At 44.1% G+C, this 25,481-nt stretch overlaps 1 protein-coding gene across 1 annotated transcript; it reads right to left on the minus strand.

Moving 5' to 3' along the window:
- Positions 1–651: 651 nt before the first annotated feature.
- Positions 652–24,900, minus strand: LOC139400292 (vam6/Vps39-like protein; the record flags this gene model as incomplete). Its single annotated transcript, XM_071145259.1, is given in 11 exon segments — positions 652–781; positions 5,180–5,300; positions 6,292–6,412; positions 21,087–21,270; positions 21,581–21,673; positions 22,680–22,778; positions 22,940–23,034; positions 23,202–23,244; positions 23,620–23,684; positions 23,834–23,899; positions 24,325–24,900. Coding segments are annotated over 11 exon segments (1,090 nt in total), but the record flags the coding sequence as incomplete, so codon positions are not given.
- Positions 24,901–25,481: the final 581 nt, after the last annotated feature.

Below are 25,481 nucleotides of genomic sequence, written 5' to 3' on the forward strand. Positions count from 1 at the left end.
GACCCGTTCAGGTCAGTTAACGGACAGACCCGTCAGGTGTCAAACGGACAGACCCGTTCAGGTAGTTAACGGACAGACCCGTTAGGTAGTTAACGGACAGACCCGTTAGGTAGTTAACGGACAGACCCGTTCAGGTAGTTAACGGACAGACCCGTTCAGGTAGTTAACGGACAGACCCGATCAGGTAGTTAACGGACAGACCCGTTCAGGTAGTTAACGGACAGACCCGTTCAGGTAGTTAACGGACAGACCCGTTCAGGTAGTTAACGGACAGACCCGTTCAGGTAGTTAACGGACAGACCCGTTCAGGTAGTTAACGGACAGACCCGTTCAGGTAGTTAACGGACAGACCCGTTCAGGTAGTTAACGGACAGACCCGTTCAGGTAGTTAACGGACAGACCCGTTCAGGTAGTTAACGGACAGACCCGTTCAGGTAGTTAACGGACAGACCCGATCAGGTAGTTAACGGACAGACCCGTTCAGGTAGTTAACGGACAGACCCGTTCAGGTAGTTAACGGACAGACCCGTTCAGGTAGTTAACGGACAGACCCGTTCAGGTAGTTAACGGACAGACCCGTTCAGGTAGTTAACGGACAGACCCGTTCAGGTAGTTAACGGACAGGTAGTTAACGGACAGCCAGAAGCTCACCTGTGCCGAGCTTAGCGAACACCTGCATGGAGTCATCGAACCTCTTCTGACAGAACAAATTGAAGGCATAGAGATTCTGGATGTGGTGAATCTGCTGTCTCTTATCTCCTTCCACATCATCCTTCATATTCTGGGGGAGAGAGGGATGGAGGAGGGGAAAGAGGTAATGAGGATGGAGGAGGGGAAAGAGGTAATGGGGAGGGAGGAGAGAGGGATGGAGGAGGGGTGAAGAATAAGAGGGATGGAGGAGGGGAAAGAGGTAATGGGGAGGGAGGAGAGGAGAGAGGGATGGAGGAGGGGTGAAGAATAAGAGGGATGGAGGCGGGGAAAGAGGTCATGGGGAGGGAGGAGAGGAGAGAGGGATGGAGAGAGAGGCATATAGGGATGTAGTGAGTCACACCATGACAGGTCAGTATCATATCTCTGTCCCACTGCTAACCCTCTGACCTATATATTATCTCTGTTCCCCCTGAAGGAGTGGTCCGGATCCCCCCCCCTTAAAGGAGTGGTCCGGATTTTAAAACGCAGTGTGTGAATCCATGTGGTAATGGTGGTAGTGGTGGTATGGTGAACTTACTAAACGACTGAGAGTTTGACCGTGTGATATTAGATTGCTTCTTGTGTAAATATTTTCTGCCTGGATTTTAATGATTTGTATGTCAGTGGTAGTGGCGGTATTAGTAGTAGTAGTAGTAGTAGTATTATTAGTAGTAGTAGTATTAGTGGTAGTAGTAGTAGTATTAGTATTAGTAGTAGTGGTAGTAATAGTAGTATTAGTAGTAGTGGTAGTATTAGTAGTAGTGGTAGTAATAGTAGTATTAGTAGTAGTGGTAGTATTAGTAGTAGTGGCATTAGTAGTAGTAATAGTAGTAGTAGTAGTAGTAGCAGTAGTATTAATAGTACAGACAGTGGTAGTAGTAGTAGTGGCAGTAATAGTAGTATTAGTAGCAGTAGTATTATTATTAGTAGTAGTAGTAGTATTAGTATTAGTAGTAGTGGTAGTAATAGTAGTATTAGTAGTAGTGGTAGTATTAGTAGTAGTGGTAGTAATAGTAGTATTAGTAGTAGTGGTAGTATTAGTAGTAGTGGTATTAGTGGTAGTAATAGTAGTAGTAGTAGTAGCAGTAGTATTAATAGTACTAATAGCGGTAGTAGTAGTAGTGGCAGTAATAGTAGTATTAGTGGTAGTGGTGGTATTAGTAGTGGTAGTAATATTAGTATTAGTACTGGTAGTAGTAGTAGTAATAGTAGTAGTAGTAGTAATAGTAGTATTAGTACTGGTAGTAGCAGTAGTACTGGTAGTAGTAGTAGTAGTAGTAGTAGTAGTAGTAGTAATAGTGGTATAATAGTAGTAGTAGTAGTAGTAGTAGTAGTAGTAGTAGTGGTAGTAGTAGTAGTAGTGGTAGTAGTAATAGTTGTAGTAGAGGTAATAGTAATAGTAGTAGTAGTGGTAATAGTGGTATAATAGTAATAGTAGTAGTAGTAGTATTAGTACTGGTAGTAGTAATAGTAGTAGTAGTAGTAGTAGTAGTAGTAGTAGTAGTAGTAGTAGTAGTAGTAGTAGTGATAGTAGTAGCAGAAGTAGAGGTAGTAGCAGTAGTGTGGGATTCTGTGTTTTAAATTATAGCCATTACCATGTATATATATATATATATGATTAAATATTATCTGATGTTGGCTGTGTGAGGTATCTGCATTTGTTCACTTGAGTACTAATAGTGGTAGTAGTGGCAGTAATAGTAGTATTAGTAGTATTAGTGGTGGTGGTGGTATTAGTAGTGGTAGTAATAGTACTGGTAGTAGCAGTAGTACTGGTAGTAGTAGTAGTAGTAGTAGTAGTAGTAGTACTGGTAGTAGTAGTAGTTGTAGTGGTAGTAGTAATAGTAATAGTAGTAGTAGTAGTAGTGGTAGTAGTAATAGTAGTAGCAGAAGTAGAGGTAGTAGCAGTAGTGTGGGATTCTGTGTTTTAAATTATAGCCATTACCATGTATATATATATATATATATATGATTAAATATTATCTGATGTTGGCTGTGTGAAGTATCTGCATGTGTGCACTTGAGTACTAATAGTGGTAGTAATAGTAGTGGCAGTAATAGTAGTATTAGTTGTATTAGTGGTGGTGGTATTAGAAGTGGTAGTAATAGTAGTATTAGTACTGGCAGTAGTAATAGTAGTAGTACTGGTAGTAGTAGTAGTAATAGTAGTAGCAGTAGTACTGGTAGTAGTAGTAGTACTCACAGCAGTATTAATAGTAGTATTAGTAGTACTAATAGTGGTAGCAGTAGTAGTGGCAGTAATAGTAGTGTTAGTAGTATTAGTGGTAGTGGTAGTAATAGTAGTATTAGTACTGGTAGTAGTAGCAGTAATCGTAGTAGTAGTAGTAGTAGTAGTAATAGTAGTGGCAGTATTAATAGTAGTATAAATAGTAGTACTAATAGTGGTAGAAGTAGTAGTAGTGGCAGTAATAGTAGTATTAGTAGTGGTGGTAATAGTGGTAGTAGTACTGGTAGTAGCAGTAGTACTGGTAGTGGTAGTAGGAATAGTAGTAGTAGTAGTAGTAATCGTAGTAGTAGTAGTAGTAGTAGTAGTATTAATAGTAGTACTAATAGTGGTAGAAGTAGTAGTAGTGGCAGTAATAGTAGTATTAGTATTAGTAGTGGTGGTAATAGTGGTAGTAGTACTGGTAGTAGCAGTAGTACTGGTAGTGGTAGTAGGAATAGTAGTAGTAATAGTAGTAGTGGTAGTAGTAGTAGTAGTGGTGGTGTTAGTAATGGTAATAGTAGTATTAGTAGTAGAAATAGTGGTAGTAATAGTAGTATTAGCAGTAGTAGTAGTATTAGTAGTCGTGGTAGTGGTGGTATTAGTAGTGGTAGTAATAGTAGTAGTAGTACTGGTAGTAGTAGTAGTAGTAGTAGTAGTAGCAGTACTGGTAGTAGTAGTAGCAGTAGTAGTGGTAGTAGCAGTAGTAGTACTAGTGGTAGTAGTATTATTATTAGTAGTAGTGATAGTAGTATTAGTAGTAGTAGTGGTAGTAATAGTAGTAGTAATAGTAGTATTAGTATTAGCGATAGTAGGACTAGTATTAGTAGTATTAGTGATAGTAGTAATATGAACAGTAGTACTAGTATTAGCAGTATTAGTGATAGTAGTAGTAGTGATAGTAGTAATAGTAGTAGTAGTGATAGTAGTAATAGTAGTAGTAGTACTAGTATTAGTAGTATTAGTGATAGTAGTAATATGATATGAATAGTAGTAGTATTAGTGATAGTAGTAGTAGTAGTGGTATTATTATTATTAGTAGTGATCGTAGTAGTAGTAGTAGTGGTAGTATTAGTAGTAGTGGTATTGGTATTAGTAGTAGTGGTAGTAATCGTAGTAGTATTAGTAGTAGTAGTGGCGGCATTAGTAATAGTAGTATTAGTAGTAGTGGTGGTATTAGTAGTGGTAGTAATAGTAGTAGTAGTAATAGTACTGGTAGTAGTAATAGTAGTAGTAGTAGTAGTAGTAGTAGTAGTGGTAGTAGTAATAGTAGTAGCAGAAGTAGAGGTAGTAGCAGTAGTGTGGGATTCTGTGTTTTACATTATAGCCATTACCATATATATGATTAAATATTATCTGATGTTGGCTGTGTGAAGTATCTGCATTTGTGCACTTGAGCATCATCGTGAGATTAAACAACTGCTTGCTACATCTACTTGCCTGTTTGTGTGTGTGTGACAAGAACTGAGTAACATGGTGTGACCTGCATGTTGCAAAACTGTAGATAACAGCCCAGCAGATGCTTTGTCCTTGTGTTTGGATGTAACAATATTGAGCACATGGTGTGACTTGCTGTATCTTACAAAGTTGTGGTCATTTAGGTATAGGGAGGGGTGGTCATCACGAGGTTTAACTGAGATGGAAAAATACTGAACACCACAATAGCAGGAACTGAGCAAATGTTCTAACTAGGCTGCGATACCAGAACAGTAAGGATCTATACATCGACGGAGGGAGGACTCGAAGAAGCGCCAAGAGGCGGGGACCCGCCTGAGCACCTGCGATAGGCTGAGCAAGTTTAAACCACGCCCAGTCTCTACTGTGATAGGCCAACAGACGGGTTGGAACTGTCTATCTAAGAACACTGTTTACAGTGAGCCCGTATATACGAAAGTTGCATTTGCCATTTATTACTTAGCTAAAAAAAAATACATAGTATAAAATCGGTGACTCATTGTTATATTTATCCTGATACCAGATTCAAATTTACGCAACTCTAACAGTAGTAGTAGTGGTAGTAGTATTAGTAGTAGCAGTACTGGTAGTAGTAGTGGTAGTAGTAGTAGTGGTAGTATTGGTAGTAGTAGTATTTGTAGTAGTAGTAATGGTAGTAGTAGTAATATTTGTAGTAGTATTTGTAGTAGTAGTAATGGTAGTAGTAGTAGTATTTGTAGTAGTAGTAGTATTTGTAGTAGTAGTAATGGTAGTAGTAGTAGTATTTGTAGTAGTAGTAGTAGTAATAGTAGTGATAGCGTAATTACTCACCGCCAGCTGCAGGGCCAGTTCAAACTGCTTGTCCTGTAGTAACTGTCTGATCTGACTGGCGATGGACACAGGTACCAGGCGCCAGACAAAATGGTTGCTGGCAACGTACACTATATTAGGCCTGGGACAGACAGAGAGGAGGAGGGAACAACAAGAGAAGGGAGAGATTGTTTTTATTACGAGTGTGTGATGGTTGACAAAAACGTTCTACATCAAAAACATGGGATAGGTGATCCAGCAAAGCTATAAAATAACGGCATCTGATCTGCGTGACATCGGATCTGCGTAACATCGGATCTGCGTGACATCGGATCTGCGTGACATCTCATCTGCGTGACATCTCATCTGCGTGACATCTCATCTGCGTGACATCTCATCTGCGTGACATCTCATCTGCGTAACATCTGATCTGCGTGACATCTCATCTGCGTGACATCTCATCTGCGTGACATCTGATCTGCGTGACATCTGATCTGCGTAACATCTGATCTGCGTAACATCTCATCTGCGTGACATCTCATCTGCGTGACATCTCATCTGCGTGACATCTGATCTGCGTGGCATCTGATCTGCGTGGCATCTGATCTGCGTGGCATCTGATCTGCGTGGCATCTGATCTGCGTGGCATCTGATCTGCGTGGCATCTGATCTGCGTGGCATCTGATCTGCGTGGCATCTGATCTGCGTGGCATCTGATCTGCGTGGCATCTGATCTGCGTGGCATCTGATCTGCGTGGCATCTGATCTGCGTGGCATCTGATCTGCGCAACATCTGATCTGCGCAACATCTGATCTGCGTAACATCTGATCTGCGTGACATCTGATCTGCGTGACATCTGATCTGCGTAACATCTGATCTGCGTGACATCTGATCTGCGTGACATCTGATCTGCGTGACATCTGATCTGGTTAACATCTGATCTGGTTAACATCTGATCTGGGTGACATCGGATCTGGGTGACATCGGATCTGGGTGACATCTGATCTGCGTGACATCTGATCTGCGTAACATCTGATCTGCGTAACATCTGATCTGGTTTCCAGTACGGTTGGTTGGATTCCCTCCTTCAGAAAACAAAAGGTACATATCTGGACAATACATATCCTCTCACCCAGCTGAGGTGATGAATCGTGGTCTCTGTAGCTCCACACTCTGGACCAGCAGTCTGGGTTCAAAGGTCCTGATCTCCACATAGCGAGGCAGGACAGCTATGATGTAGGGGGGCTGATGTTCTGAGAGAGAGAGAGAAACACACAGAAACCTCAGCAGCATTACATCACTACAACAGCTTGTGGCAGACTGATTAAAAACACACGCTGGCCTGGCCCAAAACCAGAGAGAGAGAGAGAAAAGCTATGACGTAGGGGGGCTGGTGTTTTTCTTAGACAGAGAGACAGAAGAATCTAATTGAAGAATCCATACAATCGAACTACTTCTGGGGATATTGGAACGTACTAAATAAACAACACCACGAAGAGTCATCTATCCAAAACAGAGATGTATGGGTAAACCACTTCTCCAAGCGTATTGTCTCAATAACAAAAAGAACAGAGCAAAAACATATACAGGATCAATTACAAATCTTAGAATCAGCTATAAAAAGACTACCAGAACCCATTGGATTTTCCAATTACATTGAACGAACTACAGGACAAAATACACAACCCTTAAACCTAAAAATTCCCGTGGTGTTGAAGATATCCTCAATGAAATTATAAAATATACAGACCACACATTCCAATTGGCTACAAATTCCATTTGGCTATACTTAAACTCTTTAACATCATCCTCAGCTCTGGCATCTTCCCCAATATTTGGAACCAAGGACTGATTACCCCCAATCCACAAAAGCGGAGACAAATTTGACCCTAATAACTACCGTGGGATATGAGTCAACAGAAACCTTGGGAAAATCCTCTGCATTATCATTAACAGCAGACATTTCCCACCTGAAAACAATGTACTGAGCAAATGTCAAATTGGCTTTTTTACCAAATGACCATATGACCTTAAATGTCTTACGATCTGAAATGGTCCACCCACACAGACAGTGAGGTAAAGAAAGCTCAACGGCGCCTCTTCAACCTCAGGAAGCTGAAGAAATGAGTCTCGGCCCCTAAGACACTCAAACTTTCAGATGCACCATTGAGAGCATCCCGCCTGGCTGTATCACCGCCTGGTACGGCAACTGCACCGCCCGCAAACGCAGGGCTCTGCAGAGGGCGGTGAGGTCTGCAGAACGCATCACTGGGGGCAAACTACTATATACATAGAATCACTGGTCAATGTAATAATGTTCACATACAGTGTAAAGCAGTATTTTAGTCAATGCCACTCCGACTGTCACGCTCTGACCTTAGATATCTCTGTTTTCGTTATTATTTTGTTTAGGGCAAGTGGTGACGAGGGTAGGTATGTTCGTTTTTGTATTGTCTAGGGGGTTTCGTATGTCTAGGGGTGTTGGTAGTTCTAGGTATTTGTAAGTCTATGGTGGCCTGAATTGGTTCCCAATCAGAGGCAGCTGTTTATCTCTGATTGGGGATCCTATTTAGGTTGCCATTTACCCCTTTTGGTTTTGTGGGTTGTTGTTCTGTGTTTAGTTGCCTGTCAGCACTCGTTTTGTATAGCTTCACGTTGTAAGGAGGAGGCGCAGCTTCACGTTCGTTTTGTTAGTTTGTTAGTTTGTTATTTTGTTAGTTTGTTATTTTGTTAGTTTGTTCAGTGTCTCATTCATTTAATAAAGAAGAATGTACGGGTATCACGCTGCGCCTCCTCCTTACAACGTGACACCGACATTGCTCATCCTAATATTTATATATATATTTCTTAATTCCATGAATTTACTTTTAAAATGTCTGTATTGTTATGAGGAAAAGGAAAAAAAAACATTTTGCTACACACACACACACACACACTAATAATGTAGATTTGATAGAACAAGATTCTCTGTTCTGATGAAACCAAGATTGAACTCTTTGGCCTGAATGCCAAGCGTCACGTCTGCAGGAAACCTGGCACCATCCCTACGCTGAAGCATGGTGGTGGCAGCATCATGCTGTGGGGATGTTTTTCAGCGACAGGGACTGGGAGACTAGTCAGGATGGAGGGAAAGATGAACAGAGAAAAGTACACAGAGATCCTTGATGAAAACCTGCTCCATAGCGCACAGGACCTCAGACTGGGGGCAAAGGTTCACCTTCCAACAGGACAACGACCCTAAGCACACAGACAAGACAACGCAGGAATGGCTTCGGGACAAGTCTCAGAATGTCCTTGAGTGACCCAGCCAGAGCCCAGACTTGAACCCGATCGGACATCTCTGACGAGACCTGAAAATAGCTATGCAGCGATGCTCCCCATCCAACCTGACAGAGCTTGAGAAGATCTGCAGAGAAGAATGGGAGAAACTCCCCAAATACAGGTGTGCCAAGCTTGTAGCGTCATACCCAAGAAGACCTGAGGCTGTAATCGCTTCCAAAAGGTGCTTCAACAAAGTACTGAGTAAATGGTCTGAATACTTATGGAAATGTGATATTTCATTTATTTTTTTGTGCCAAAAAAATGAAAAATGTTTTTGCTTTGTCATTAGGGGATATTGTATGCAGATTGATGAGAAATATTTTTAAATCCATTTTAGAATAAAGCTGTAACGTAACAAAATGTGGAACAAGTCAAGGGGTCTGAATACTTCCTGTATATACTGTATACATTTTTCAACCCCGGTGACCTCTTGCATTAATCCAGCCTTGATTAAAACACATTAAACTACTATTAAAAAACCTACAATTATTAACTAACTATTATTAACTACTATTATTAACTACTATTATTAACTACTATTATTAACTACTATTAAAAAACCTACAATTATTAACTACTATTATTAACTACTATTATTAACTACTATTATTAACTACTATTATTAACTACTATTAACTACTATTATTAATTAACAAAAAGCAAAACAATCTAAAACAACAACACATTCTTCAGTAAAAAGGTAATTCTAACAACTGTCTGAAATGCCCTAAAAGGCATCAATTCCTCCCATTTTAAAGTGCATCGTAGATCATTCAACACGGCCCCCCCAGAACAACTGAAAGCAGATATACCCAACTCAGTGTAGATGGAAAGGGTCTGTAGAGTTATTAGAAAAAGGTCTAGTATCTCATTAAGACTGAAGTTTATGCAAGAGGGCTTTATAAACAACAAAAAGAGTGTAATGATCTACAGACCCTTGAGACATGTTCTCCATTTTGTTGTGTTACAAAGTGAGATTAAAATAGATTTTGGTTTTTAAATTGTCAACGACCTACACAAAATACTCTAAAGTCCTGTCAAGTCGGTGGTTGATCATGGCTAGAAAGCCATTTTCAAGTCTTGCCATAGATGTAAGCCGATTTAAGTCAACACTGTTAACTGGGCCACTCTGGAACATTCCCTGTCTTCTTGGTAAACAACTGCAGTGTAGATTTGGCCTTGTGTTTTAGGTTATTGTCCTGTTGAAAGGTGAATTCATCTCTCAGTGTCTGGTGGAAAGCAGACTGAACCAGGTTTTCCTACAGCCTGTGCTTAGCTCTATTTATTTTTGCCCATGACAAACCCAGCATGCTTCAGTGTTTTCTCCAAACATAACGCTGTGTACGCTGGACAAAAAAATGAATTGCTTTGCCACATTTTTTTTCTCTTGTTGCAAACAGGAAGCATGTTGTGGAATATTATTATTCTGTACAGGGTTCCTTCTTTTCACTCTGTCATTTAGGTTTGTATTGTGGAGTAACTACAGTGGTTGTTGATCCATCCTCAGTTATCTCCTATCACAGCCATTCAAATCTGTAACTGTTTTAAAGTCACCATTGGCTTCATGGTGAAATCCCAGAGCTGTTCCCTTCTTGACAAAAAATGTTTTAATTTATAAATGTAGAACATTTTCTACTAACAAAATTCCACTTTAACATTATGGGGTATTGTGTGTGTGTGTGTAGACCTCATTTTAATCCATTTTAAATTCAGGCTTCAACAACTAAATTTGTAAAAAGTCAAGGGGTGTGAATACCTTCTGAAGGCACTGTACCAAAAACTTCCAAGAGAGGGCCAGCCTACTTTCTGAAACAATGTAAATAGTCCGCTTGTCACACCCTGGTCTTAGTATTTTGTGTTTTCTTTATTATTTTGGTCAGGCCAGGGTGTGACATGGGTTTATTTATGTGGTGTGTTTTGTCTTGGGGTTTTTGTAGGTCATGGGATTGTGGTATAGTGGGGTTGTCTAGAAAAGTCTATGGCTGCCTGGAGTGGTTCTCAATCAGAGGCAGGTGTTTATCGTTGTCTCTGATTGGGAACCATATTCTTTGAGTGTTTCGTGGGTGATTGTTCCTGTCTCTGTGTTAGTTTGCACCAGAATAGGCTGTTTAGGTTTTCATGTTACGTTTATTGTTTTTGTATTGTTCGTGTTTATCTTTTATTAAACATGTATCGGAATTACCACGCTGCATTTTGGTCCGACCCCCCTTCACCGCAAGAAAACCCTAACACCGGTGGCCATTTGATTAATTGTTCAGCAGTCTTTTGGCTTGGGGGGTAGAAGCTGTTAAGGAGCCTTTTGGACCTAGACTTGGCGCTCCGGTACCGCTTGCCATGTGGTACTAGAGCCAACAGTCTATGACTGGGGTCACTGGAGTCTTTGACTATTTTTAGGGCCTTCCTCTGACACCGCCTGGTATATAGGTCCTGGATGGCAGGAAGCTTGGCCCCAGTGATGTACTGGGCTGTACACACTACCCTCTGTAGCGCCTTACGGTCGGACGCCGAGCAGTTGCCATACCAGGCGGCGATGCAACCGGTGATGATCGGGACGACGAGGGCAATGATGTGCTCTCAATCTAAATCGGCCATAACAAAGCATAGTACGCTATGATAAACTGTGTCCCGTAGTACGCTATGATAAACTGTGTCCCGTAGTACGCTATGATAAACTGTGTCCCATAGTACGCTATGATAAACTGTGTCCCATAGTACGCTATGATAAACTGTGTCCCATAGTACGCTATGATAAACTGTGTCCCATAGTACGCTATGATAAACTGTGTCCCATAGTACGCTATGATAAACTGTGTCCCATAGTACGCTATGATAAACTGTGTCCCATAGTACGCTATGATAAACTGTGTCCCATAGTACGCTATGATAAACTGTGTCCCATAGTACGCTATGATAAACTGTGTCCCATAGTACGCTATGATAAACTGTGTCCCATAGTACGCTATGATAAACTGTGTCCCATAGTACGCTATGATAAACTGTGTCCCATAGTACGCTATGATAAACTGTGTCCCATAGTACGCTATGATAAACTGTGTCCCATAGTACGCTAGGATAAACTGTGTCCCATAGTACGCTATGATAAACTGTGTCCCATAGTACGCTATGATAAACTGTGTCCCATAGTACGCTATGATAAACTGTGTCCCATAGTACGCTATGATAAACTGTGTCCCATGGCGTCGATACAGTGGCAGCAGGCATTTACACTGAACACAAAAATAAACACGGCAAGTGTTGGTTCCCGTGTTTCATGAGCTGAAATAAAAGATCCCAGAAATGTTCCACACTGCACAAAAAGCGTATTTCAGTCAAATGTTTTGCACAAGATAATCCATCCACAACAGGTGTGGCATATCAAGATGCTGATTTAACCGTATGATCATTACACAGGTGCACCTTGTGCTGGGGGACAATAGACTGTTCTCTCAGCTTGATTAAAAATGGCGCCGACAGAGAAGTGCCTCGATTCTAGTCGTTCGGAAACTGTGCAGTATTTAGTTCAATATATTATTTCTTACATTGTTAGCCCAGAAAACCTTACATGTTATTACATACAGAACTATTGGATATCAGAGAGACTACATTTGTTACATATTACTGCACTGTCGGGAACTAGAAGCACAAGCATTTCGCTACACTCGCATTAACATCTGCTAGCCATGTGTATGTGACCAATAACATCTGCTAGCCATGTGTATGTGACCAATAACATCTGCTAACCATGTGACCAATAACATCTGCTAACCATGTGTATGTGACCAATAACATCTACTAACCATGTGTATGTGACCAATAACATGTGCTAATGTTATATAAATATTCATACACATAGCTCATATAAACAAAGACATTCCGTCGTAAGAACACATACACCCAGCCATAAGACTGACCCCCTCTTCCTTATATAAACACACATCTCATCTCCCTCTAACTGGCCGGTCCCAAGAGCAAAGAACTTTTGCTGTGCACCAATGGGGCCCGCTCTGGCTAGAGCAAGGCCCGCCTCCAACCCTCCGACCAGTCAAGAAGACCGAAACGACAAGACTCCACCTACTTTATTCTATGTATAAAAATGTATGTAACCATTGTATAGGCCTCTTTTTCACCTGGCTCCTTGCCGAGTTATGTGAACTAGGTCCGTGCACGTAAAACTGCGGGACAAGATATCTCTGACTCATTAAAACTGTCTTTTGTTACAACTGAAATCCACTCTGTCCAGCGTCCGTGATTTGGTCTCAACTCTCCAGTATTTGAACACTAACACTAACCATGTGTATGTGACCAATAACATCTGCTAACCATGCGTATGTGACCAATAACATCTGCTAACCATGTGACCAATAACATCTACTAACCATGTGACCAATAACATCTACTAACCATGTGTATGTGACCAATAACATCTACTAACCATGTGCATGTGACCAATAACATCTGCTAACCATGTGTATGTGACCAATAACATGTGCTAACCATGTGACCAATAACATCTGCTAACCATGTGACCAATAACATCTGCTAACCATGCGTATGTGACCAATAACATCTGCTAACCATGTGACCAATAACATCTGCTTAACCATGTGACCAATAACATCTACTAACCATGTGTATGTGACCAATAACATCTGCTAACCCTGTGTATGTGACCAATACAATTTGATTTGAATACAAGGCCACTAAATAGTGCAGTTTTGTTACACAACACAATGCCACAGATGTCTCAGGTTTTGAGGGAGCGTGCAATTGGAATGCTGACTGTAGGAATGCCCACCAGAGCTGTTGCCAGAGAACTAAGCCGCCTTTAGAGAATTTGGCAGTACGTCCAACCGGCCTCACAACCACAGATCATGTGTAACCACGCTAGCCCAGGACCTCCACATCCGGCTTCTTTACCTGATGTCACAATTGTGAACAGAGTGCCCCATAGTGGCGGTGGGGTTATGGTATGGGCAGGCATAAACTACCGACAATTAACACAATTCCATTTTATCGAAGGTCAATTTGAATGCAGAGATACTGTGACGACAATCAGTGTGGGCACTATCCATAATACACAAGCATTAACTCCTCGGGGTGGCAGGGTAGCCTAGTGGTTAGAGCGTTGGACTAGTAACCGAAAGGTTGCAAGATCAAATCCCCGAAATGACAAGGTAAAAATCTGTCGTTCTGCCCCTGAACAAGGCAGTTAACCCACTGTTCCCCTGAACAAGGCAGTTAACCCACTGTTCTCCTGAACAAGGCAGTTAACCCGCTGTTCCCCTGAACAAGGCAGTTAACCCACTGTTCCCCTGAACAAGGCAGTTAACCCACTGTTCCCCTGAGCAAGGCAGTTAACCCACTGTTCCCCTGAGCAAGGCAGTTAACCCACTGTTCCCCTGAGCAAGGCAGTTAACCCACTGTTCCCCTGAACAAGGCAGTTAAACCCACTGTTCCCCTGAGCAAGGCAGTTAACCCACTGTTCCCCTGAACAAGGCAGTTAAACCCACTGTTCCCCTGAACAAGGCAGTTAACCCGCTGTTCCCCTGAACAAGGCAGTTAACCCACTGTTCCCCTGAGCAAGGCAGTTAACCCACTGTTCCCCTGAGCAAGGCAGTTAACCCACTGTTCCCCTGAGCAAGGCAGTTAACCCACTGTTCCCCTGAGCAAGGCAGTTAACCCACTGTTCCCCTGAGCAAGGCAGTTAACCCACTGTTCCCCTGAACAAGGCAGTTAACCCGCTGTTCCCCTGAACAAGGCAGTTAACCCACTGTTCCCCTGAACAAGGCAGTTAACCCGCTGTTCCCCTGAACAAGGCAGTTAACCCACTGTTCCCCTGAACAAGGCAGTTAACCCACTGTTCCCCTGAACAAGGCAGTTAACCCACTGTTCCCCTGAACAAGGCAGTTAACCCACTGTTCCCCTGAACAAGGAAGTTAACCCACTGTTCCCCTGAACAAGGCAGTTAACCCACTGTTCCCCTGAACAAGGCAGTTAACCCACTGTTCCCCTGAACAAGGCAGTTAACCCGCTGTTCCCCTGAACAAGGCAGTTAACCCGCTGTTCCCCTGAACAAGGCAGTTAACCCACTGTTCCCCTGAACAAGGCAGTTAACCCACTGTTCCCCTGAACAAGGCAGTTAACCCGCTGTTCCCCTGAGCAAGGCAGTTAACCCACTGTTCCCCTGAACAAGGCAGTTAACCCACTGTTCCCCTGAGCAAGGCAGTTAACCCACTGTTCCCCTGAACAAGGCAGTTAACCCACTGTTCCCCTGAACAAGGCAGTTAACCCACTGTTCCCCTGAGCAAGGCAGTTAACCCACTGTTCCCCTGAACAAGGCAGTTAACCCGCTGTTCCCCTGAGCAAGGCAGTTAACCCACTGTTCCCCTGAACAAGGCAGTTAACCCACTGTTCCCCTGAACAAGGCAGTTAACCCACTGTTCCCCTGAGCAAGGCAGTTAACCCACTGTTCCCCTGAACAAGGCAGTTAACCCGCTGTTCCCCGGTAGGTCGTCATTGTAAATAAGATTTTTTTTCTTAAACTGACTTGACAAGTTAAATAAAGGTAAAATACATTTTTAAAAATGAATCATCAGATACATTTTTCAGTGTTTTGGACACTACCTACACAGGAATAAGACCGACTAAAAGTGTTCACAAACAACTTTGGGATCAGAAATTTGCCTCAAGTCTTCCAACATGAGGTGTCTGGCTGTGTAGAGACTGGAGCCCTGGAGGCTAGCAGGGCAGGGAGGAAATCTTGGTAGCGCCAGCTATCTACAGCCATAGAATAACATATTAGAACGGCCTGGGACGATGGATGGCTGAACTGAGGAGAAGGATGGGGGGGTGGGACTGGCTGAACTGAGGAGAAGGATGGGGGGTGGGGACTGGCTGAACTGAGGAGAAGGATGGGGGGGTGGGGACTGGCTGAACTGAGGAGAAGGATGGGGGGGGACTGGCTGAACTGAGGAGAAGGATGGGGGGGGGGGGGGGACTGGCTGAACTGAGGAGAAGGATGGGGGGGGGGGGACTGGCTGAACTGAGGAGAAGGATGGGGGGGGGGACTGGCTGAACTGAGGAGAAGGATGGGGGGGGGGACTGGCTGAACTGAGGAGAAGGATGGGGGGGGGGGGGACTGGCTGAACTGAGGAGAAGGATGGGGGGGTGGGGACTGGCTGAACTGAGAAGAAGGATGGGGGGGTGGGGACTGGCTGAACTGAGGAGAAGGATGGGGGGACTGGCTGAACTGAGGAGAAGGATGGGGGGACTTGCTGAACTGAGGAGACGGATGGGGTGGTGGGGACTGGCTGAACTGAGGAGAAGGATGGCGTGGTGGGGACTGGCTGAACTGAGGAGAAGGATGGGGGGGGGACTGGCTGAACTGAGGAGAAGAATGGGGTGGTGGGGACTGGCTGAACTGAGGAGAAGGATGGGGGGACTGGCTGAACTGAGGAGAAGGATGGGGGGGGGACTGGCTGAACTGAGGAGAAGGATGGGGGGGGGGACTGGCTGAACTGAGGAGAAGGATGGGGGGGGGGACTGGCTGAACTGAGGAGAAGGATGGGGGGAGACTGGCTGAACTGAGGAGAAGGATAGGGGGGGGACTGGCTGAACTGAGGAGAAGGATGGGGGGGGGGGCTGGCTGAACTGAGGAGAAGGATGGGGGGAGGACTGGCTGAACTGAGGAGAAGGATGGGGGGGGGGGGACTGGCTGAACTGAGGAGAAGGATGGGGGGGGGGACTGGCTGAACTGAGGAGAAGGATGCGGGGGGGGGGGGGACTGGCTGAACCCAGGGGGAGATCCAAGGTCTTAGAGTAAGCATTAATAGCAAATATCAGACAAATTACCAGACTATGTACTATGTGTGTGTGTGTGTGTGTGATGAGCATGACCGTGAATATAGAGATGTGTGGACATAACGCTTGGCCCGATTCTCTTCCTGTCCAGCCTCCTGCCAAAACCACACGATTGGTCGGCTCAATGTAAACGAGGAAATTGCTGTTTGAATTGAAACCTCCGTAGCTTGGAGCCTTCATTTCCCCTTTCAGACTGTTACTTCTGCATTTCAACGATGCAGACGGAAGACAAAGAGTCTTTAAAAACAAAAAAAGACTTCATTTGCATCTTCTTTTGTCTGAAAAAGGCCTTTAGCAAAGCGGACACGTTCAGGGCAAAATAGACGGCTCCACATTATGTTCCCCAGGTCACCTGTACTCAAACTGACAACACAGCATGTCCTGGGTTGGGTTGTCCTCAGTTGGTTGAGTATGGTGCTTGCAATGGCAGGACAGTGGGTTCGATTCCCTGGACAACCCATATGAAAACGTGTATGTACGGTTGAACTAAGTCGGGATAAAAGCATCTGCTAAAATGGGATATATTTATTATATATTAACTGTAAGATATAAAATGACACTGAAGACAAGAGAAAAAAAGAATGAAACATTGTTTATAGAAAAGAGAGTGATCGTGGATGAGAGAGCTAACAAGGAGTCCCTGTCTAAAATACAATCCCCTCAAAACTCATCTCACCTACCAGATAGGACCATCAAACCGGAATCTAATACCCCTGTCGTCCAGCAGGGGGCAGTAACAACCAACCTGGACGACAGGGGTATTACAACCAAACTGCCTCCTCCAACCACTAGGCTACCCTGCCTCCTCCAACCACCAGGCTACCCTGCCTCCTCCAACCACCAGGCTACCCTGCCTCCTCCAACCACCAGGCTACCCTGCCTCCTCCAACCACCAGGCTACCCTGCCTCCTCCAACCACCAGGCTACCCTGCCTCCTCCAACCACCAGGCTACCCTGCCTCCTCCAACCACCAGGCCACCTGCCTCCTATAACCACTAAGCTACCTGCCTCCCCAAAACAGATGTGAAGTGCCTAGTCCACGTAATCGCCCCCCAGATTGGATTCTAATGTCACACGGGTCTGTCCGTTCCCCTCCCCATCTGATTTGTTACATATGTGATTTAGACTGGAGGATGAGCATTACAGAGTGAACAGTAGGATTTTAGGTGGTCATATCTAGTGGTCCTGCAGATGGCAGTATTGCAGCTCTTGTTAAAGTAGTTTAATCACGAGTCCAGAGGACTCATATCAACAGTATTAAGGGAGTACCACTGGGCTGTATCAGTATCTGATGGAGAATTACTTCTATTTGATAAAGTCATGTAACTCTCTGACCACAGAAGGCACACAGTACTACGTAGAGCCATGACTACATGGAACTCTATTCCACAGTACTACATAGAGCCATGACTACATGGAACTCTATTCCACAGTACTACATAGAGCCATGACTACATGGAACTCTATTCCACAGTACTACATAGAGCCATGACTAAATGGAACTCTATTCCACAGTAGTACATAGAGACATGACCACATGGAACTCTATTCCACAGTACTACATAGAGCCATGACCACATGGAACTCTATTCCACAGTACTACATAGAGCCAAGACCACATGGAACTCTATTCCACATCAAGGAACTCATGCCAGCTGTAAAATTAGATTTAAAAAAACTTTTTTTTTTTTAAACACCTTATTGGACAGCGGGGACTGTGAAGCAACAAACATTGGCACAGACACACACACGATAACATACGCACTACACACACACGCATACACATGGATTTAGTACTGTATATATGTGGTAGTGGTGGGGGAGGGGCCTGAGGACACACAGTCAATGTATTGTAATGTTTTTAAAATTGTATAAACTGCCTTCATTTTTGCTGGACCCCAGGAAGAGTAGCTGCTGCCTTGGCAGGAACTAATGGGGATCCATAATAAACCCCAGGAAGAGTAGCTGCTGCCTTGCCAGGAACTAATGGGGATCCATAATAAACCCCAGGAAGAGTAGCTGCTACCTTGGCAGAAACTAATGAGGATCCATAATAAACCACAGGAAGAGTAGCTGCTGCCTTGGCAGGAACTTATGGGGATCCATAATAAACCCCAGGAAGAGTAGCTGCTGCCTTGACAGGAACTAATGGGGATCAATAATAAACCCCAGGAAGAGTAGCTGCTGCCTTGGCAGGAACTAATAGGGATCCATAATAAACCCCAGGAAGAGTAGCTGCTGCCTTGGCAGGAACTAATGTGGATCCCTAATAAATACAAATGATCATTTTCTGTAGACTTCTATAGGAAGTCTAACATAGCTATAGCCTACATCCATTCACATCAGACAGTGTCCTAATGTCCTAACCTACTAATGCATATGGCACTTTGTATGGTACACCCTCAATTCACGATCAACCCCATTAACCACCTTGGTCCTATTCCATATGTCGCCATGGCTTGCAGGCCACTGAGGTGAAAGCCTGGTGGTGCCTACCCATGAAGCGACTACGCCCCCTCCTGGTGGGGAGATGTTAGCCTACACTATCACTAGTTGGCTGTATTCTTATGCCTACAGCGTTCTAAAGGCAATGCCTTATAATAATCATCCACTTCATCACATGAGTTTTGAATCGTGCAACAAGGAAAGCAACAGTTTTTTCTCAACAAAAAAAGTCTTGACACGAAGTGGGTTCGAACCCATGGTTAAAGTACACTATGGTCTTGGTCAACCACTTCAGCAGTGGGCCACTAGGGTCTTGGAGTCAACCACTTGAGCAGTGGGCCACTATGGTCTTGGTCAACCACTTCAGCAGTGGGCCACTATGGTCTTGGAGTCAACCACTTCAGCAGTGGGCCACTATGGTCTTGGTCAACCACTTCAGCAGTGGGCCACTATGGTCTTGGTCAACCACTTCAGCAGTGGGCCACTATGGTCTTGGAGTCAACCACTTCAGCAGTGGGCCACTATGGTCTTGGTCAACCACTTCAGCAGTGGGCCACTATGGTCTTGGAGTCAACCACTTCAGTAGTGGGCCACTATGGACTTGGTCAACCACTTCAGCAGTGGGCCACTATGGTCTTGGAGTCAACCACTTCAGTAGTGGGCCACTATGGTCTTGGAGTCAACCACTTCAGCAGTGGGCCACTATGGACTTGGAGTCAACCACTTCAGCAGTGGGCCACTATGGTCTTGGAGTCAACCACTTCAGTAGTGGGCCACTATGGTCTTGGAGTCAACCACTTCAGCAGTGGGCCACTATGGACTTGGAGTCAACCACTTCAGCAGTGGGCCACTATGGTCTTGGAGTCAACCACTTCAGCAGTGGGCCACTATGGTCTTGGTCAACCACTTCAGCAGTGGGCCACTATGGTCTTGGAGTCAACCACTTCAGCAGTGGGCCACTATGGTCTTGGTCAACCACTTCAGCAGTGGGCCACTATGGTCTTGGAGTCAACCACTTCAGCAGTGGGCCACTATGGTCTTGGTCAACCACTTCAGCAGTGGGCCACTATGGTCTTGGTCAACCACTTCAGCAGTGGGCCACTATGGTCTTGGTCAACAACTTCAGCAGTGGGCCACTATGGTCTTGGTCAACCACTTCAGCAGTGGGCCACTATGGTCTTGGAGTCAACCACTTCAGCAGTGGGCCACTATGGACTTGGTCAACCACTTCAGCAGTGGGCCACTATGGTATTGGAGTCAACCACTTCAGCAGTGGGCCACTATGGTCTTGGAGTCAACCACTTCAGCAGTGGGCCACTATGGTCTTGGAGTCAACCACTTCAGCAGTGGGCCACTATGGACTTGGAGTCAACCACTTCAGCAGTGGGCCACTATGGACTTGGTCAACCACTTCAGCCACCTAAAAGTGATGGTGATCATGGCTGATATTTGACAAAGGCTCTTTGCTTTTCTTTTCACGATGCATGATAAATGTCCATATTTCATCCGTAAAACCACATGGTTTTCGTTAAACCCGCAGTAACATCTGCACGTGACCAATAAACGTGATAAACAGATAATGTGGCAGTTGTTTCATACATGTGAAAATGTCTAACATTAGTAGTAGTCTTGCCAAGGATCAATGTTGGCACACAACATTCTGTTACAGACCAAAAGGAACAAACGCAAACCTTGAATTTCTAGGTTTAAAATATCCCTGTAGTGGTTGGGGGTTTGACCTATTTTAAGAAATACCATTGGTTGGTGGATATAAAGTCTAAACTCTTTGATAGGCTGATTAAAATTGTAAAAAAAAAAAAATTGTTTCAGAATATAAATCACTGTCACCTGGCGAGGTTAGCACAGGGCTAATGTTAGCTATGTTATCTTATGGGACCAGCTATAATTTAGCATTCTCTCCCGTGCAAGTTGAGCGACAATTTTTTTTAAATTAGAAAAATTTGTTTACATTTAAAATGGCTGCTTATGTTCGCAAGTACGGCCCCATCATTTTCACGTTCCAACCATAACACACCGAGTAGGCCAAATAGAAAACGAAGTGACATTCAGTCTGTAGACGACAAAACATAGCCAACAGTAAGTCATTGGTTAATATTGCATCGTAAGTGTGAAGTAGACTACACAAAAACTTGAAACAAAAAAGAAGTAGCAAGTCTGGAGACAAACAATATGGCGTAAAGTAATTTAAGCATATCCATTATCTAATACCAGAAAGGCAGGATATGAATCTACATACTGCTGAGCCAGGGGAAAGAAACTATAACAAGGGAACATAAGTACCCATATCAATGGGGATGTCAGTCCAGTTGAGGGCACACTTCTGAGTGCAGACCCCCTCCTCGTTGAGCACCACCGTGAGGTCATCCTGGCCCACCGCCACCTTCCCATCAGCCAGGGGAACCACCAGGGGCTCCAGCTGCTTCCCCGTGGGGAAGAGCTCCTTGATGGAGCCACGGCCATCCATCTGGAGGATAACAGAGGAGAGGTCTGAGGATACAGAGGGGTAAAACACACAACCTCCTTCTATCCACTCCTGTCCTGATTCGGAGCTGAAACCACTGACCAGGTGAAAGCTAATTATAAGCTTCTACCATACCATTGTTAACTTGTCAAGTATTCTCCGATCAGTGCAGACGAAGAGGGTATTTGAGAAAGAGGTCAAAGCCCCTCTTCATAATAATAGCTCGTATTCATAATATATCATATTAGAAGATGTCTCCCACAGGTTCACATGAAATCCACACACAGTGTTTCCTGTTTTGTGCCCCACTGACCCGGATGAGGTAGTAGTCTCTCTTGAAGCCTACACAGATGGAGTTCTCACACCAGGCCATGGACTTTGGGATGTCTGGAGCAGAAAAGTCCCCCTGAAAGACAAACAAACAACACTTATTGGTTAATACTTATTGGTTAACAAAATCCTTCTAAATGTGAAGTCTGCATTTTCCTCAATCGTTCCCATGTTCTCTGGTAAGAGTCTGTCCACTCACACGCCCATCTTGAAGGCCTGGAATTTCGTGATTTTATGGGTAAGGTCATTTGGCCTTCAAGAGGAGCCCAATCTGCCAGGCCACCTGCCAGGCCACCGAGGCCACCTGCCAGGCCACCGAGGCCACCTGCCAGGCCACCGAGGCCATTAACCAAAATAGCCAACTTAAATTGATTTGAAAAACACTAGCTATTCTGTTAAGAAAAACTTAAGTGTATGTAAATGCCCATAAATAAAGATCCTGTCAAGCTCTGTCAGGTTGGACGGGGAGCATCGCTGCAAGGTTGGACAGGGAGCATCGCTGCAAGGTTGGACAGGGAGCATCGCTGCAAGGTTGGACAGGGAGCGTCGCTGCAAGGTTGGACAGGGAGCATCGCTGCAAGGTTGGACGGGGACTCCCTGTCTCACCTGTAGCTCATAAAACTTCCTGTCTCACCTGTAGCTCGTAGAACTCCCTGTCTCACCTGTAGCTCATAGAACTCCCTGTCTCACCTGTAGCTCATAGAACTCCCTGTCTCACCTGTAGCTCATAGAACTCCCTGTCTCACCTGTAGCTCGTAGAACTCCCTGTCTTACCTGTAGCTCATAGAACTCCCTGTCTTACCTGTAGCTCATAGAACTCCCTGTCTTACCTGTAGCTCATAGAACTCCCTGTCTCACCTGTAGCTCGTAGAACTCCCTGTCTCACCTGTAGCTCGTAGAACTCCCTGTCTTACCTGTAGCTCATAGAACTCCCTGTCTTACCTGTAGCTCATAGAACTCCCTGTCTTACCTGTAGCTCATAGAACTCCCTGTCTCACCTGTAGCTCGTAGAACTCCCTGTCTCACCTGTAGCTCGTAGAACTCCCTGTCTCACCTGTAGCTCGTAGAACTCCCTGTCTCACCTGTAGCTCGTAGAACTCCCTGTCCTTCCAGTAGTACAACTGAAGCTTCTTCTTCACTGCAACACACATCCTCAGCTGGGCCTCTCCTGAAGGGGACAGCTGCAGGAAGAAGTAGAAGAAGAAGACGAAACAGAAATTTGTGATACAATTTCACAGATTTGACAGGGAATATCTTTACAGGAGCTACAGATAAATACAATGAACTGGTTCGCATCAAGACATTTACAAACTATGTCTCCGTTACCAGAGGTATATTTTACCTGCAGGTCACAGGCGAAGAGCGTTGCCCCTTTGGCCTTGGAGACCACAGTAATCTGCTGAAAGGTCAATAGGTCGTGGACATGGATGTTGTTCTCTGTAGAGAGAGGAACACACATGCAGACACACACGTACGCATGCACACAGACACACACAAACAAACAATATTTAAAACAACCTTTGACCTATGGATTACTGAGATAACCAAACCTCATTGTTCATGTGAACAATATGGCCGTTTGTTTGCTGAGGAAAATGTTTTACCTAGTAGACTGATGAGGATCTTGTACTGTGAGACAATGAAGAGCTGCGAGGAACAGAAGAAAGAGACCAGAGGTGGTGAAACTGAGATGGTGACAATGGTAACCTGAGTGAGTGTCAGTCTGTGAAGTCACCAACTCCTTGTCAGTCAAGGGCAGAAACGGAGTTGGCCATAGCACATCACAGATCTGGAACAAGGCTGGGACAACAGTGTCACCTAGATTTGTCTCAATCTACGCTACTTTTTGTTATTTGTAATTCCTGTCACATCAACAGAATGTGAAGTGTGCCTACATTACCAGAGACAAGTCACTGAAAGGGGTCCTCTTGGGACAGTGCCTTAAAAGACTGGAGGGGGGGGACAGAGAGAGAGAGAGAGAGAGACCTCCCAGCCCCCTCCGTCCTCACTTCATCTGCCTACCTGCTGGATCTTCTTGGAGAAGTTCTTGTTGGATTTCTCCAGAGTCACCTCAAACCTGTTGGTACCTACGAGGAAGAAAGAGAGAGCGGATATGTTTCCTTGTTTGAGACATCTGCTACAAGATGGAGGTAATAACACTGGAAACTATTGCACACCGAAGCCAACAATACACACACAAAAACAGGCTGAAAGCAGAGGTCTCTCTCTCATTCACCTGCATCCTTTTTGATTCTGTAGAGCAGCAGATGGCCTGGTTTGGTCCCAACTAGAAGCCAGTCCTCTGTGACGTGATAGGAAATAGGAAATAGAAGGACCTCAGCACGGTCACGTCTCAAACGGCACCCGTTTCCTTATGTAGTGCACTACTCTTGATAAGAACCATTAGGAATTAGGGTGCCATTTGGAACACAGCCTATGAGGACATCACCTGGGAGCCATTAAAATACAATGCTATTCACTAAATATGACTTGGTCTCTAATAAATCTCTCTGTCATCGACAGGGTGGCCCAAGACAGGGTGACTTTGTTTACAATGATCTGTCACCTCAAAACTCATCAAGCTATAAACTGGTAAAGATATCAGCTGGCTAACGTTAAAATGGTAAACAAACCAGCCAGCTAGAGTGGTCTTGTGTTGTTAGTTAGTTAAGATGATAGATAGATATAGAGATAGAGATAGAGAGAGAGATGACAATATCAACTTACCCCAGGCCGCAAGACAGTCAATCTGGAGAGGCAGTTTCTCCAGGATAGGTACCGGTTCGTAAGCGTCATGCATTGTGGAGCTTTCCTGCTAGCTATATGCTAATGTTTACTTAGCCAATCAGTATGACAATTAAAAAAAACACTGTCACGTTGAGCAACGTTACAAGGCACAACTACAATACCATGTCTCCTCTCTCCACCACCCAACCGATCAAACCGTTTATTTCATCCGTATTGGTGACTTGAAGATAATTCCTGTCACTTCGTTGAAGCCATGACATCCAAGCAAGTTAAATCCAAAAATTAATCACGAAGAAATTCGTCTATCCAGCTAGCTGAGTTAGCGTTAACAAACACACACAAATGCTAACGAAGCTAGCTAGCAAGCCAACTAAATTCCATATCCATCATCCCATTACTAGTCTTGACCCGATCACTTGATAAACTTACATTTTGACAAGAAAATCAGAAATGACTAGATAAATAATATTCGTGCAAATTACTCTGTTTGCTAAAATGTAAAATAAAAAAAGGCTAGCTAGCTGGCTGGCTAGTTCCGTCTGCTACAGACTCGGGTTCTGCAGACATGTGACTGAAGTCGGTACAACTCACCAGGGACGAATTAAAACAAGACGCACATTCACGATCCGTTAAGCACCGGGTCGAGGAGAGAATACCGTGCATTGATGTAGGAAGCTTGGGTGAACAACACGCAGGTCAATTCCATCTCAAATGAATACTATTTACATGTATTCATTTTGTATAATAATAACAACGTGGGATTAATATAAATACACTTTAATCGCAGGATAAACAGCAAAAAGACATACAATAACCTTACAAATAAGAAATTACAATACAGACTCACCTCAATGTTGTCCTTATTTCCTGCTACAAAAACATACCAAACCCCTGGCTGCAATGCATGACAATCTAACAATACAAAACCATATAGTGTACAATAATAAATGACTAGTCCTGGACTGGCCACATATTACAGTTGAATAAATTACTAGTCCTAGACTGGCCACATATTACAGTTGAATAAATGACTAGTCCTGGACTGGCCACATATTACAGTTGAATAAATGACTAGTCCTGGACTGGCCACATATTACAGTTGAATAAATGACTAGTCCTAGACTGGCCACATATTA

Source organism: Oncorhynchus clarkii, unplaced genomic scaffold (assembly GCF_045791955.1).
Source record: "Oncorhynchus clarkii lewisi isolate Uvic-CL-2024 unplaced genomic scaffold, UVic_Ocla_1.0 unplaced_contig_2445_pilon_pilon, whole genome shotgun sequence".
Classification (NCBI taxonomy): Eukaryota; Metazoa; Chordata; class Actinopteri; order Salmoniformes; family Salmonidae; genus Oncorhynchus; species Oncorhynchus clarkii.